Source organism: Abrus precatorius, unplaced genomic scaffold (assembly GCF_003935025.1).
Source record: "Abrus precatorius isolate BTA unplaced genomic scaffold, Abrus_2018 Scaffold2, whole genome shotgun sequence".
NCBI lineage: Eukaryota > Viridiplantae > Streptophyta > Magnoliopsida > Fabales > Fabaceae > Abrus > Abrus precatorius.
Window position 1 is genome coordinate 26,472,942 of NW_020874362.1, and position 16,315 is coordinate 26,489,256.

The window sequence follows — 16,315 nt, forward strand, 5'->3', positions numbered from 1 at the left end:
AAGTTACTTAGGAATGTGACTTTTAGCTCAAAGTCAAGTTTAAACACAAAATTAATCTTATAATATCACATCTAAATGAAGTTTTTACAAAACTTAGAAATGCTTTAAATTGTCATCATTCCATGTAATGCATATTTTGTTTGTATGGTTTTCAGATTCAAATTTTGTATTCATGATTGTGCCCAAGAAAACAAAAAATATAGGTATTGTTTGAATTCTATGCATATCAATACGAGTAGATCTTGCTATGTTCTACGTCATAATTTAAAACATGTATATTGAAATACAAATACATGTAGAACCGACATCATATGATATTTTATATCAAGAAAATGAAATGAGATAGATATGTAGTTATTTTCATGGATATTTACACTTTTTCTCATGTTATACAGTGAGAGAGATAACATACCTGTCGATTCACGTAGAGCTCAATACAATTATATAAAAAACAAGAATTTCAAAAGTGACACGACAATGTGTCAACAGAATATTCGCTCAAAATACATAAATTAAAACGACCCACAGAAAATCAAGTAAGAGAAAACAAAACAAGAAAATATATATACTTTAAATTTAATAACTTTTATCATTGTAATTAAACCATTCACGCCAAATAAGATTTTTTTCCTATACCTCATTTATCGCCGATTAAATGAAAATTAAATGATAGCAAGGTGACATAAAAGATGAAATAAATAAATAATTCTCATAAAAAAAAGTAACAAGGCCAAATTCCAACAAAGATGTAGGTTACTTCTGTAAAGTCTTATGGAATTTTATTTATTCATGTATTTATTGGTCGATTGATGCAAATTTAGTTTTGGATCTTCCAAGCCACTAATAATTTTGGGCTTCTTGTAGCCCAAATTAAAACACAATTAAGTAAAAACCTCCGAATCAAACTGTTCTCAATAGCTATAACCTACCGAAGGCCCAATTTAGGTCGTAAAAAATTATGGTCTGGACCGAAAAAAAAAAAACTATAGTTACCCAGAAAGATTAAAGAAACAATTCGGATTCCCGTTCCCTTCGTTATAATTATTTTGCCATCATCTGTACTTTACTTATTTTCCGAGTTTTATTCTTGTATAAAAAATTATACATCAGGGAAGTCTTATTAGATGTAAACTTCAAAAGGCAATTTTTTTTTTTTTGGGGTACATACATGAACATTATTTAAATGAATGATTTTAATGACTAAGTCGCGAAAAAAGAAGAAAAAAAAAATACACTTAAATCTGTGAGGTCAAATTTGCGGCTTCGCATAGATTTGAATCTCCCTATACTGGTTTTGCGCTGATTATTATCAAAACCTCAATTAATCTGTATATGCACAGGAATGAATTCTATCATAGGACCAGGTTGTACGATTCGATGAGCGACTGAAAAGCTGATCCATTGTCTCATGGTTTCATGCTCAACGTGAATTATTTTGGAAATTAAGGCTATCTTGGATGAACACCGTAGAATACAATAACCAATTAGTGATGAAATATCTATCTCTCTCTCTGGGCTTCGGAAAATGAGGTTACAGGTTAAAACAATTAAAGCAGTACTATAAGATATTAATCGTCACCCCAAGCCTCGTCTCTTAATTTTTGCCTGGTAATAATACGTTCTCTCCGAGCGTCTTCTTGCTTCCTATATTCTCGGGATCCAACGCTTGTTGAACCCAATTTTAACCCCATACCGTGAGCAATCAGCCTCTGCGCTGCTTGGGCTGAAGTTTTTGGTCTTTGTCGTGGCGGTTCCAGGTCTGAATGAACAATATAACATGAAAACCACGTAAGACAATATAATATAGTCATTTCCATTAACTGACTGACAAGTATAATAATAGTCACTTCCATTAACTGATTGACAAGTGCAATAAATATGGTATTTGCTTTGCTTTGATTCAAAGAGGTTGTAAAAAAGTTGTACATTACTGATGAAGCAACCTGTTTAACAAAATAAATTGTAATTTCCTTTTGGAAGTGAAAAATCATAGGGACTATGATTGTGCAGTAATTTAATTAATTGTAAAGGCTATTTAGAGGGTCCCAAAATACGTCCATAATTATGGTAAAGATATCTGACAGGCACAAAAACAGGAACCAGACAGTTTAAAAAGCCCAAAAATACTTCCATACACAAAATGGACAAAGCACAACAGAAAATATTACGATGCATGAAAAGCTTATTGCCACAAAGTTGACAGAGAATTTAGAAGTCGAACAAAGCATTTTAACAAGACTATCCTCAGGTTTTCAATATTTCCATTTCAAAAGTAAATTCATCATGAGAAGAATTTTAATATAAATGAAAGACCTTCATGTAGCAGAAAGATAAACCAGTTAGTAAAGTACCTCTCGCTTTAATTAAACTAAGAAGTGTATCATCTTCATCAAGTATCCTCACTGTGAATGAACAACGAACACTATTTCGAGCCTCAAGTGCTGCATTATAAATGAATGGTACTGAATGGTTATGTAATCAAACTAAAGACTAGACATGAAAAAAAAATCCACCAAAATTGATGCAATATCAATAATAGAACATAGGGACTGATATTTCTTGTTGAAAAATCAAGTAGAAAATCAAGAGATAAAAGAAAATCCAACCTGTCCCCCCAAAAATGACAGAGAAAAGGTTATATAACAATATGTCATGCCTTAGCTTCTATACATTGGTGTAGATCAAGTGATCAGTGATGAGAAAATTGTTCAGGAGAGCATCTTTTTAGTTAAAGAAAATTGTAAACAATGTCAGCTACTGATGCCATACTCTGCATATATCATCTGCCATAGTTCTATAAGAATGAAAAGCATGATAATTTCCAAGCTAACTATTATAGAAGGACTGTGATATGCCCCCACCCCCATCATGTGTTTTTCAATACATGAAGACACGAGAAAGTTCAGAATGCCTTCCTTTTGAATAATGATAGTGTCATTTAAATAATATTGATCTTCAATTCTCATGCCAGTCAGATCAATGTAAATATCAGGTATCACCAGTTACAAAGTTGTTTACACAACATGCTTCAAATTAGAGGATGATGATGCCCAAGAGCAAGCTAAAGAGGATAATCCAAATAAGAGTTCAAGAACTAGTTTTCATAGGGATACATGTAGCAGTCCCCAAATATAAATGGTTACTATGTCCAAAAGTCTCAATTTTAGTGGCAGTGTGGCACACAACCATAGTTCACCATCATAATGCATACACAAATAAACCTTGATGTATGTAAAAATTATGATGATATTACATAAGAAAAACAATAATAAAGTTAGGTAACTTTGTAATTACCAACTGAAGGTGTTCGGAATACTGCAAGTGCAACTGTATCATTGACCCAGCGAATCACAAATCCACGATCTTTGAAGTCCTCAAAAAGCTTTTCCAGCTCTGTTGTCCTTGTACTTGGTGAAAAGTCAGCAAGCACAAGAACATGACTGGTCCCATATTTTGCTGAATTGAGTAAACAATAATTTTAACTCAAGTGTTTTTAATACAACTAATTGCAAAGAAAAAAGTTAGCAGGAAGTATAGATAATCTTTTGAATGTGCATATAAACATTGGAAAATGAAAATTGTGATCAGGAGTATCAACTAGCCACACTATAAAACATTGCATGTGCAAAATAATTGGTGTGGCAAAAAAAATACATGGGTGCACAAAATAAGCACGTAACTAGTTTTTACTGAAAAATTGAAATATCATGCGGCATCACTTACAGTTTTGCATCTCTCTTTTGTCTTCTGAACTACAGTGAGTCTCTTCATGCTCAACATCAATGACCGAGCGATCAAGTAACTGATCACTATAAAGTTCTTGTTTTTCATACGAGAATGTTCCTCTTCCACGCCGCTTTGGGTTTTGACTTTTGGTGTTCTCTAATTTAAGATTTGATATTCCGGATAAACAATCTGACGACAGTACTGTGGGCAGTAACTCATCAGGTTCGCGATCAGCCATTGCTTCCCAGTCTGTAATATTTCAATTTCAGAATATCATACACATTGCCCGATTGCAATAACTAACATCTTTGATATAAATATAATTACTCAAAAGATGTCTTATGATATTTTTTCATGTTTTATAACAGTTTAAGATTTTCTACCATCTTTTTTACCAATTATTTGATATATGAAGAATCTTATCACATGTTCTGCTATATCCTTCTAGTTTTCTTCCTAATATTCTTCCTACTACTTTATAAAGTAAGCATTAAATGAAAAAGGGCATGCATTTATTATCTTGAAACATAAAACATATTTAAGACTTTCTTCATTATTAATTAAAAAGTTTCGGAAAAATAAAAGGTATAAAGATTTAATTTAACATGATAACTTAGGCAAACATTCCTACATCTACAAATGAAAAGAGAACAAATCCACTACCATAACCAGATTACAATATACTGTCTCTGTATGAACTCTGGATATCATATATCCTACAACCATCTTAATTCTAACCATTACCCTACATCTCTACTAAACCATGTGAGTATATCCACCATTCAAAACTCATCTCTGCTTCTCTCATCACACTCTTCCTCTCCTCAACCATTCAACTTTCTATTTAAATCTTCACACAACTGCACGCGGCACGTACCTTCATCGGAAGAAACCAATTCCTCACGCTTTTCAAGACGACCTTCAGAGAGAAGCGAAGCGCGATTCGAATCCTCTGAAGACAAACCAACATTGCTTGGTTTAACAACCACCTCCTCCTTCGAATCTTTCACCACTCGTTCACCGCTGAAAATAATTCAAAATACCATAACAAATCAATAACTCGAAGAAAACAGAACCGTAAAACGATCCCAGACGAAAATTTCACACACATACTAAGACATAGATATAGATATAGAGGGAGAGAGAGGTACGGAGAGTGAGAATGGTGAAACTGTTTGAGGAGGTAAGCGCGAGATTGAAGTTGATCGGCTTTGAGAGAGAAGCCTTTGGAGGAGTAAAGGTTGGCCAATTCGGAGAGAGCAGAGGCTAATTGAAGCGATTCGGAAGGGTTTAGGGTTTGGACGACCGATTCAAGGAGTGTGATGGCACCTTCCACTTCCCCTGCTTCTACCAGGTCTTCCACCTCTTCGCTCCAATTTTCTCTTCCTTTCTCTTTCTCCATTCCTTTCGATCCCGATTTTCCTCCGTCTCTCTCCGATTCTCACAATCCAAACACGTTCGTTATTTTTCTACGCAATGAAAAAAATCAACGGGCAACTACTTTTGTTCCTCTGCTTCTTCTTCTGTAGTTCAATTTCTCGTTCAACCCTAAGCCTGTGTTTCGACGGAAAGAAAGAAGTGCAAGGACGAATGAAATCTTAATTTTTCTTTTTACAGTGTTTTAAAATATTGTTTTTTCTTAAAAATATTTTTGTTTCTGTATTATTAGTATTTTAAATTTTTATATTTGTGCGATTGCATCTACAAATCTTTGAAAGTGCACTCTCTTTTAGCAAATTTAGGTGAATAATATTCTACGAAATTTCTCTCTTGCAATATGCTGACAATACGACGTTAGCTAGCGAGATAGGTTTTGATAAATTATGAATCAATATTAAGATACTTTAAATTGGTCTGATATAAAATTGAACTATTTTTTCTTAACTTCAATATGAAGAGTGATTAGACACTTATTAGCTCTAACACTAAAAAGCTATAGACTTAAGTTACTTAACCTCTATTTTTTATGTGTTCAAAAGCATAATGGCTTTTTGGGAAGGAAAATCAACATTTCTATGAGAGAAAGTGACTTTCTTAAAGGTAGTCCTCACATCACAAGCCCACTAATATTCTTTTTCTTTGTTTTTAAAGCCCTGAAAAAACTTTTTAAAAAATTGATTAAATTTCACAGAATTTTTTTTTACAGGGTGGATGTGGATCAAAGAGAATTGCACGAGTTAAATGGGATAACGTTGGGTTTAGGACTATTTAGTCTATGTTTATTATGAAAATGATGAGTGGCTATAGGAGCAAGGTGGCTCGGGTTCATATAAATGCAGTTCACTAGTTCAACATATGCTTTATTTCAAAATTCTCCTATGAAGCACTACACCTATTATGTATGTTTATTTTTAAAGAGACTTTGTAAGCGTCATCTCCCACTCAAGTGGCTAAACTTTGCATGGCATGCCTTTCTATATATTGTTGCCTATGAAATTCAATTTATTCAAAAGGAATGTCTTATCATCTCTTCAAGAATCAATTTGCTCCTTTTTTCAAGAATCTTCCTATCATCTTTTTTCTTGTACAATTTCTCATCTCGTGTGGGGGACTTTCTTATCCTTGGCTGAGTTTCCTTGTAGTCTATGTATATATATATAGTCTATTGGGCCTGATGGACATGAAACAGCATTTTTTTTAATGAAAATTTAAAGGGCTTACTTCGGTACTATTTTTAAAAATAGTTGTCAATTATAAGAAGTCAAGTTCAACCATGCACATCATATGACTATGAAGATGATCAATTAGGATGTTGAATGAGAGAATCAAGTGGAGTCCACTCATTCTTTTTTATGGGTTATGATTTGTGATACTCTTTACCTTCTCTCCCATGATCATTGCAGTGTGACATAACAATATTCCAAAGTTAGGAATGTCTAGACAACAACATTTGCCAGCTAGCCAAGCATAGCAATGAAGTGGTTCTTGCAAGTTCAAAATTGTGTTTTGAATAATAGTAACTTTAATCATGTTCCTCTTTTCTAACAATTTGGGAAGAGAGTACGTCTCACATCTGATCATTTTCACGGTCTCAATTATATTTTTGTAAATTAATTTGAAGTACAATTTTATTACTCGTACTTATTGTTAAGGGGGAAAATAAAAGAAGAAAAATACAAATAGGAAGAAGATGTTATACTCCAAGAGAAGACAAACCTACTCTGCTTACTGAACCAGTTTGCTACAAGTATATCTCTCTTCCTACCATTGTCGTGCATTAAATTAGTTGTTAAAAAGTATCAGCAGTAATTAGTTTAATTTTGAAATCATAAAAGATATTTATCTCGAAAAACATTAGAAAAACAATTATTTATTTCAAATTAGAAAAATAAGATTTAAAATTATATATATTTAGTAATTTCAAAGTTTAAACTATATTTAGAGTTCACAATGTTAAAGAGATATTTGATATGCTTATTTATTACATTTAACGTGTTACAGATTCAAAAATTTACCCATCTCTTTTCCTAAAATAAGTGTAAATTATATATAAGTATTTTTTGAGTTAAAATTTTTTACCTATATCAAACTTAAACATATTTTTTCCCTAAAATTTTGTTAACCGAAAACAATATGCCTTTTTTAATATTAAAATCTACATAAAACTATTTATAAAAAATAAATTATCGTGAAGGATTGGTCAAATGGAGCAATACAGGTTATCTTACATGACATGTTATACATTCAAATTATTTAAATTAAAAGGTTTAATTTTTTAAAAACAAAACTCTCATTTTCATTAATTTAACATAATTATATTTATTAAAACTTGAACTTCAAATTATATGTTAAATTAAAATAATTATTTATCAATTAACCTACGTAGTAAATAATATTTTTTTTTTTCAGTATCAAGTATTAAACTTAATAAAATTATACTTCTAGTAATTCTTTATAAAAGTATATTCTATTAACTTATCTTTTTAATTTTGTAACATAACTTTTACTCTAGAAACACTTGTAGCTCAAAGTTAAATGACATTAAATATCAAATTTAGTAAAAAGATAAGGTCCATCAAGTTTTGTATAATTTAAATACTAATTAATATTTTATTATTTTATTATATTTTAATGATTATTATTTATGAATATTTAAATCATATAAATTATTTAAAAATTAATAATTAAATTGAAATAAAAATATTTAAAATGTTATTTTATTAAATTTAACATATAATATCAATTAATCTTAGTTTTATGTTAGTAAAACAAACACAGATAGATATATATATAGAGAGAGAGAGATGTGTGTATTATCTAAAACCTTTGATATTCAAAATCATAATAGATCTTGAACAGATTTTAAAAATTTATGTTTTTACGTCATTTATAATGAGCAATTATGTTTACACATAAAAAATTCTAAATCATTGAGATACTCTCAAACTAAAAACAATTTATTGTGTATCATTTAATATACTTTGAAAACAGATTTTAGAGTTGATGTTAATAAAATTTGAATAAAATATTTTACGTAATTGTATTCAAAAATTGTATATTTACTAATTGGGACTACCTTATTATTGACTGAGTTTTATTATATAAAAAATCACTAAATACCTTAGTTAACAATATAGATAAATATAATTTTATTTAATTTTATTTTTTTGCACACACACATAAACAATATTTTTAAAAAATGTTGTCTCAAAATAGTTGGAAAAAAAAAAGATCTAAACATTTACTTTTGCATGCATGCAACAGTAAGGCAACTAAAAATTTATGTACGCAGTACACCCCAGGTTTCATGCATCCCACTTACGTATTAAGTATATAACCGCACGCAATTGCCAATGCACGTAGAAATAAAGTGCGCACGTAGAAATAATTGAAGTTACAACGTAAACCCATAACTGCAATATATATAATATCTATCGAAACAAATCATTCAATTCCTTCTTTGTACCTTGCTACTTTCCAATACCATATACAATATACCTTCCCCAACTCAACTTAAACCATGTAATTAATAAATTAACTCAAAACATATAGAACTACTGAATTCTCTGTAAGTTCAGAATCTTATACTAGTTTCAATCATTGTAGAAAGTTTTCCCTCCCATGCAGGGATATCAGTGTACCAGCATGGCGATAAACGTAACATAAGCAGTGCTTGAGATTGTATAACAAGCATTCATAGATTATTGGCCTCTCCATTTTTGTTCTGATGCTGCTAGCTAAAGTCTTTTGCTAAGTTAGTGTGTAGAGAGAAACACTCTAAACTGCACTCTTTTAAGTGGATTATATTGCAGGAGCAGAAAATTAAGAAAATTTTCAGTTCCTCATTGGGTATATCACCATTATCCTAGCTAGCTAGTTAATCATCAATTCTCAGGCCACGAAATCACGCAACAACTGTGCAGCAGCAAACCTCTTTCTGTTTTGAATATCAATGCTCTCATAACTTGTGCCTGAATGAGAAGAAGGTGGAGTGTTAATGGCACCACAAAACTCATTTTCATTGTTTCCCATTCCTAAATGCATATTCTGTGAGAGGAATCCGTGTTGGGTTCCGGAGAGAGGGAGGGTCTCACTGTGAGGGAGTCCAAGAGTGAGAGAAACACCATTTCCATGAAACCTTGGAGCTAATTGCTCAGTGACATTAAACCTTCCAATGTCTTCCATTGAGAATGCTCCAAAACCCCCACCATGGTTTTCAATGCCAAACTTTGTGTTGGAATCTCTATTATTTGCCTCTCCGTGAGACTTCATTTCCATGTCCACGGAAAGTATGCTACCTGGAGAGTTCTGCAGTTCAGAAGCACTTCTGGGCCTTTTTGGACTTTGCATTCCAGGAAGATGGAAACCAGATTGGGATTGGAGAGACCCTCCTCCTCCTTCTCCTCCCATTGGAGATGTTGACATTGAATTAGAGTTAGAGATCTCAGTTGGAGAAGTGGTTTGGTTGTTGAAGCTTTCTGCTTTTGACTGAAAAACATTAATCTGATCAAGTCTCATGGCACTTGAATCTTGGGCAGCACTAGCTTCTGTCCATAACTCTTTGCCCGATTCTTTTGACCTATTAGTGTTGTTATCTTGGGAGCCATTATCCTCTTGCTTTACCTCCTCCAAGTACATTTCTTCAACCATTGGTTTCCAAAGCCGAACTCGGGCATTTATAAACCAGTTAGACACCTGCATTATATATAAACTTGTCAATGTTACAAACCTTTCATACTCATTTAACGTCCATTTATAGATATTTCCAAATGCACGTAAATTAATCTAACTATGATGAACAATCTTTTCTCTATTAGATCGATTCGAAAATGGACTTCCAAATTGAAAAGCAAATATAAAGCATCGGAATATACCTGACTTCGGGTAAGTCCCGTTTGTTTTGCAAGCATAACCTTATCGGAGTCCTTAGGATAGCTACAGGCCACAATTAGAGACTTCAGTTGAAGGGCAAGAATGTAATTTACTACCCAAGAAAAATTAGTTAGTATAGAAAATAACAAACTTTTTATTATAGAATTCTGAGTCTTAGTCATAATTTAGAAGACTAAATAAAATTTAATATATAATAAAAATTGTGTTATAAATCATACTATAAACATTAATAAAGGTTGATTGGTTGTATTCAATACTATGCATGATAGTAATAAGTTGGTTGATATCAATTACTTACGGGTGCAAAAAATGTTCAAAAAGCCAAGCACGAAGAATGGAAACAGCGCGTTCAGGCAAGCCTCTTTGGGGTCTCCAAGCATTGTGTTGAATCATTCCAAGCTGTTGTAATGCACGTTGTTGTCGTAGATGATGGTCAACGTACCTAAGCCTCGAACCTTCTACTTTAACTCCTAAGCAATCATCTTCACCCAATGTCTTGGTCGTTGTCCTGATTTGTGAAGAGATTGAATCTTTGAGACACCTGAATTGCTTTGAGATGGTCTTTAAAGCAAGGGCAGTGTAAGATTTTGCCGCCCCAATGCCCGCTACTTGCTCAAATGATGATATCACGATTTGCATTTGGTGATGATATTGTCGGTACCTTTGCTCCACCTTTCAAGTCCAAAACAAAACAAAACAAACATTAATTATAACAATCGCTATAGCTTATTATGATATCAAATATGGGTGAATATAAAATGTTCTCTTTTGTAGTGATCCATGAAATGGCATACTATATAAAGAAGGAAAATTGGACCCATACATATGAAGAAGGCCTTATTATTACTTTTAAAATTTAACCCTTTCCCTATCTCAATCAATAATGGGTCAGTGCAATAGTTCGGATTTTCAGATAAAAACCTGAAACTGACCCAAATGGGCCCAAACCCAAATTATTCTCTGACATTCAGGAGACCAAATGTGACTTTTTTCTTACTAGTTTCTTTTCCCCTCTACATATATTTTCACAAAACTATATCATAATGAGTGACAATCCTGTCAATTTCACAGTCCATCTTGCACTGTCACATTCTTCATTATTTTTTGAGTCCCCCAGTCAAAAGCTGAATCATACAAATTTTCTTCAACAAGTACTGAATCAACACAGCCTGAACAGATGAATAAGTGACAAAATCCACACCGCACCTCAATTAAGCAATAGTATGTTTAAGGACAGTACTTTCCCCAAGATCAAGCAAATGCATTGTAGAGTCATGAATCATAAATTCTATGAAATCAACACCAAATCCCAAAGCTTAAGTGGAAAAAGTTAAATAATCATTACATGCATGTGTATATATATATATATATATATATATACATACAATAAACGTACCTCATCCAACATGTTCACAAGCTTGGACTTCTTCATCTGAAGCTCTTGTCTCTGTGCAGTGCTGAGTTCAGCTCCTTGCTTGCCACCACTACTTTCTCCTCCACCACTCGAACCATCACCAACCCGAGAAGTGGATTCAATATTCCCTTTCATCTTCTCTCTCTTAGCCCCCTCCATAGATTCTTCCTCTTTGGAGATTCCCTTACCCACATTCACAACCTCATCGAGAACCTCCTGAGCCGCTTTCAAATACTTAGATCCTAAAACCACGCTATGCATACTCGAAACCCCATTGTTCACCACGCGCATATCATCCCCGCCACGGCTCGCCGGAGATATAGCCTGAACCTCCCCGGAGAACGACCGGTAAGGTGTGTGTTGCGATGAAAGGCTTAGTGACAATTGGTTATTAGGCCTATGAAAACCAATCTGCCTCGAAACATTAGTGACGGCAGCTACACACCCCGCGCTATTAGACGGAGTGTGTACAGCGGCTACCGCCGCTGTTGACACAGATTGATCCATTATGGAACCCCATAAGTTATAGTGAACACGAGGAACTGCCGCCGTAGTGGCGGCGGTAGCAGTTAAGCCGTGAAAGGCAGGGATTTCGGGTTGTCCAAGGAAGGCCGGCCGGGTGGGGTCATCGGTGGTGTTGGATCCGAGGATGTTTGAGGAGGGAAAGGTGACCCCAATTAGGGGTTGTTGTTCATGATGACGATGGTGATTATTGGGTGACGGAGATGGTGGCGCGTGGGAGAAATTGGCGAGATTGAGCGCGTGGGAGGGAATAGTAGTAGTATTATTAGTGGTGTTGGGATTGACGAGGAGCATGTTTTGTGTTGGGTGTTGCGCCGCATCAGAGTAAGGTACGTAGTTTGGGTTCATAAGGTAAAGTGTCTGCAACCCTTCTGCGGAGGATTGGATTTCTGAATTGCTGCCATGAAAGTACGTAGCCATGTCCGTCCAAAATTCTCTCTTTTTTTCTGGTCCCTATACCAAACCTGATAATACAATGATGACGATGATATATAGTTATATAGTTACTCTTTCTTTCTCAAACTCTATGCAAAACGGGGTCACGGGGACAAATCAAACCTTTTCTGCTTGTTTGTGCGTCTTGATCTGAACAACTTGATTATCCCCTTTAATTTGAAGCTTTCTTTTGGTTAATTCCTTGGTAGTCACAGATCCTAAAAAACAAGCCAAAAGAGAGTGGTTTCAGTTAATGAATCCAATAAATTACCTTAAATTTTACAAAAAGGAAAAAACACACACATGGCTTATGGAACACAGCAGAGAAGGAGAAAGAGAAAGAAAAAGAGAAGGTTTGTAATTTATGGAAATTTCATTTGGGTGTGGCTGAAGAGAGATATCAGATATACACACACGGGATCTTATATGAAAGGATTAAGAAACTGTAAAAAGGAAAAAAAGGTAGAAAATGGAAACGATGGCATCATGAAATTAAGATGGTATATGTATGCTCTATGTATGTAGCTATTATCTCGGTTGTGAAATGAAGAAATTAAAGCAACCAGTTCCATTGTGACCGTACCATTCTTTATTATCGATGAAAAAAGAAAAAGGTAGAAGCTTGAGTTTCCTTCCCACACGAGGAGGAGGGAGAGAAGAAGGATGGTAGCTAGAAAGGTGCTGTCTAGCTAGACAAACTGTCCATCATCGCGGGGCATGGGGAGCAAAAGCTAGCCACCCTTTTGCTTTCAAAGCGATTGGGTTACAACTTTGGAGAGTTTAATTGGAGTTTGCTTGTTGGCTCTGCTGTCTCAGTATTCTCTGCAATGCTTAATTTCCTCCAAGTGATTTTTTTTTGTATATAAATTTATTAATGATATTTAAAACACAGGTGGTGGATGAGTGATGTGAGATTGATTTGTAAGTGTGGTCCGTTTAATATTTCATAAAGTTTTTATTATATTATGAACGGTTTATTTTATCTTGTATATGCTAAAATATTAATAAATATTAGTTTTTTTAAAAATTGTATTTAATATTATTTATAAATTAAATTTTATAATTTTTAATAAAATGACTATTTTTTGTGTATTTTTTAGTACAAACTAAAAAAATTCTATTAAGAATTAATTAGTCTGTCTACTTGTATTTGTGAACAATAATAGACATGCAGCTCGCGCGTAATTTTCTTGTTTTGTTGTACACTCTCACGCCTAGTGTTAGCTATACCTATATATTATCCACAATTTCTTCTTTATTTATTTATTTTCCTTTTTTCCTTTGGTGTTTGGTTGGTACGCATTGAAATTTGCAATTTTCATGTACGTATATAGATCAACTTGCTTTTTAACCGTCACCACCTCCCAGCACTTGAAAAAAAGAAGTGTAATTGACACAATCACATTCGTATTGAGAAATTCTATAAATAGAGAATAGAAACTATGAGAGAGAACATTTTAAAGAAAATATAGAAATTAAAGTGGGGTATGAGATGGAAGACTTAAGAAAGCAAGTAGCAAGACAAGGGATTGATCTTGATCAAAATCTGACCCTTGGCTATTCGAACCTTACAATAACTCCTTCTCTTTGGTCTCTACTGCTTTTCCTTTTCATATTTACCCTTTTTTATAAAATTTGAAGTTTTAAGTCTATCTTCTTTGTCCCTTTTTTCTTTATTCTGTGGTTGGAAGTAGAGGATAAAATAAAATAAAACTAATAAAAAAATATATTACCATATTATATCTGGATCTGCCTTTTTCTCTTAACCATAAAATACTAAAAAATCTGAAGAACCACCACATTTCAATTTATATTCCAATGTTACTAAAATGACTCAAATTACCTGCATAAATTGATTTAATTTCTCATTTGAACAACTGGTATGAATAGTGAAATTAATAGCTCAAGGCGTATACCACCACATGACCACTAATGATGCTCGCGTTATGCACTATATATGTACAGACACCACTAAGCACTATGCATGTGCCACAAAAATATATATACGAAAAATAATATTTGTAGAAACATATGAACTACAAAATTGTCCCCACAAAATGTCTGTGTCACTTAATGAAAGATCATACCCACCAATGAATTCTTATCTTTGCTTGGAAAGGTAAAATAAAAAGTTGGTTTCAATTAATTATGATGCATTTAGGGCCACATTTACTTAATTGCGTTGTCGGTCTCCAGAATATCCAGCAACTAGTTAATTATCATGTGGATTTGAACATGTGTAAGCTATTGACTATTTTATTTGAATGCAGTATATCATTTGAAAGTTCAACTCAGATGGGTGAAAATGCACTCCTTATACTTCCTATTAATATATTTATTTGACTTATCAAAAAAACTTTGTGAAAATAGATGTAGAGGTCTTGAAACTAATTGCATGTTAATTTTCCTCTCTTTAATTCCCACACTTATAAAATAATTTCAATATGATGACATGTGATTGGGACTACTAATTACAAATATAAACAATATTAAACTTATTAATAATGCAGGAAAAATATTATAGTTATATTTTCTTTCTAAGATCTTAAAATGCATTGATTTTGGCATTGGAATTGATACCTATATAACTGATCTAAAATTTATTTTACTTTTTAACTAAATTAATCTAGTCAAATTCCTTTGGTGTTGCTGTTTGATTCCCTACCTATACACCTTAAAAAACAATTCAAAACATTTCTTTTCTTTTTACTTTCTGCTAAGATGTATAACACATATTGTAAGAATATATAGATTTTAGGTGTAGATGTATTATTGTTATTACTTTAATATATAACTTGGGAAAAGAATTACTCTAAGCTTACATCACTGTCCAAATGACACTAAAGCTAAATCATTATTCGTGTTAAAACTTTTTCAACCGTATTCAATACCTTTACATTGGAAAGTGACATTTTGAAATCATCGTGGACAATACATTGAGATCACTTAAATAAGTGATCACTTCTCATAGCTTACACCATATATTCAGGAGAAAATATACCCTAAACTAATTAAAATTTCATGAGTTTCGTTTCAAAGAAAATTGTATTTTTAATTGCAAATGAATAAAAAAAATGCATTAAAAGTTTAATAAAAGTTTGTGTAAGAAAATAACTGATATTTAAAAAAACATTTATATTACCTAATAATCAAAGTTAATGAAAATATACACATAAAAAAGCATATGCTTATGCACATATGCGTATATGGAAAATATATTTATATTCTTAAAGGAGTAGCTACAAAATAAATTATTAATTCTTATTTAGAAGTTTTCTATTCTAAAGAAAGTTTAAATATTTACATTGAGACTTATACATAATAAATTATCCTCAAAATCTAATCATAGTAACATGAAATATTTCAGGATACAACAAATTGTATATTTTGTTTTTTTTTTTTAAATACTACCCATCTATTTCTCTCTTACTCTTATAACGCAATTATAGAATTAATGTGTGTAATGAAAGAATATATTGTTTGTCTTTGAGTGTCACATATCAGGTTTGTTAAATAGAAATATTGTATGAAACATTTGAATCAAGTGTAGATGGTAGTGTTTTGTGCAATCCTTAGAGCGGTACGTCAGGTATAGTATGAAAGAATTTTTTCAAGCACAGTCATCACAATTGCAAAGTTTTTTTTGTCTAGAATAGAATGGTTGGCTTGGGAATGAAATTTTATGAAAGGAAAAAAGTGTTCTTATTCAGCCATAAATTACAATATTATCAGAATTGGATAACAGACTAAGTGAAGTTAATGTCTTAAGGTTCTCTTAATTTGTATGATTGTCAATAGCCATTAGTTTATTACAGCTCTATGCATAACTAAATTCTTATTTTTTTAACATGCTTTTGTAAATTTATGAGTACCATCGATATCTTA

The 16,315-nt window shown here is 32.6% G+C and overlaps 2 protein-coding genes across 4 annotated transcripts; both read right to left on the bottom strand.

Annotated features, from left to right (window-relative positions):
- Nucleotides 1-1,438: 1,438 nt before the first annotated feature.
- LOC113858915 (coiled-coil domain-containing protein R3HCC1L) lies at nt 1,439-5,321 on the bottom strand. The gene is made up of 6 exons (XM_027491709.1): nt 4,878-5,321; nt 4,604-4,749; nt 3,724-3,975; nt 3,295-3,456; nt 2,352-2,441; nt 1,439-1,759 (listed from the first exon to the last, which is right to left on the bottom strand). The coding sequence occupies exons 1-6, from the start codon at nt 5,126-5,128 to the stop codon at nt 1,569-1,571; spliced, it is 1,092 nt and encodes a 363-aa protein (XP_027347510.1). The 5' UTR covers nt 5,129-5,321; the 3' UTR covers nt 1,439-1,568.
- Nucleotides 5,322-8,479: 3,158 nt separating this feature from the next.
- LOC113859319 (BEL1-like homeodomain protein 1) lies at nt 8,480-13,320 on the bottom strand. Of its 3 annotated transcripts, none has more exons than XM_027492128.1 (6): nt 13,014-13,320; nt 12,554-12,648; nt 11,456-12,459; nt 10,358-10,731; nt 10,041-10,101; nt 8,480-9,861 (listed from the first exon to the last, which is right to left on the bottom strand). In XM_027492128.1, exons 3-6 carry the CDS (start codon nt 12,413-12,415, stop codon nt 9,058-9,060), a joined length of 2,199 nt encoding a protein of 732 aa, XP_027347929.1. In that variant the 5' UTR covers nt 12,416-12,459; nt 12,554-12,648; nt 13,014-13,320; the 3' UTR covers nt 8,480-9,057. The 3 variants fall into 3 exon arrangements, with proteins under 3 accessions (XP_027347929.1, XP_027347930.1, XP_027347931.1); XM_027492129.1 differs by lacking the exon at nt 13,014-13,320 and adding an exon at nt 12,734-13,011 and having other exon boundaries at nt 8,530-9,861; XM_027492130.1 differs by having other exon boundaries at nt 8,557-9,861; nt 11,456-12,448; nt 13,014-13,262.
- Between the last annotated feature and the right edge of the window lie 2,995 nt (nt 13,321-16,315).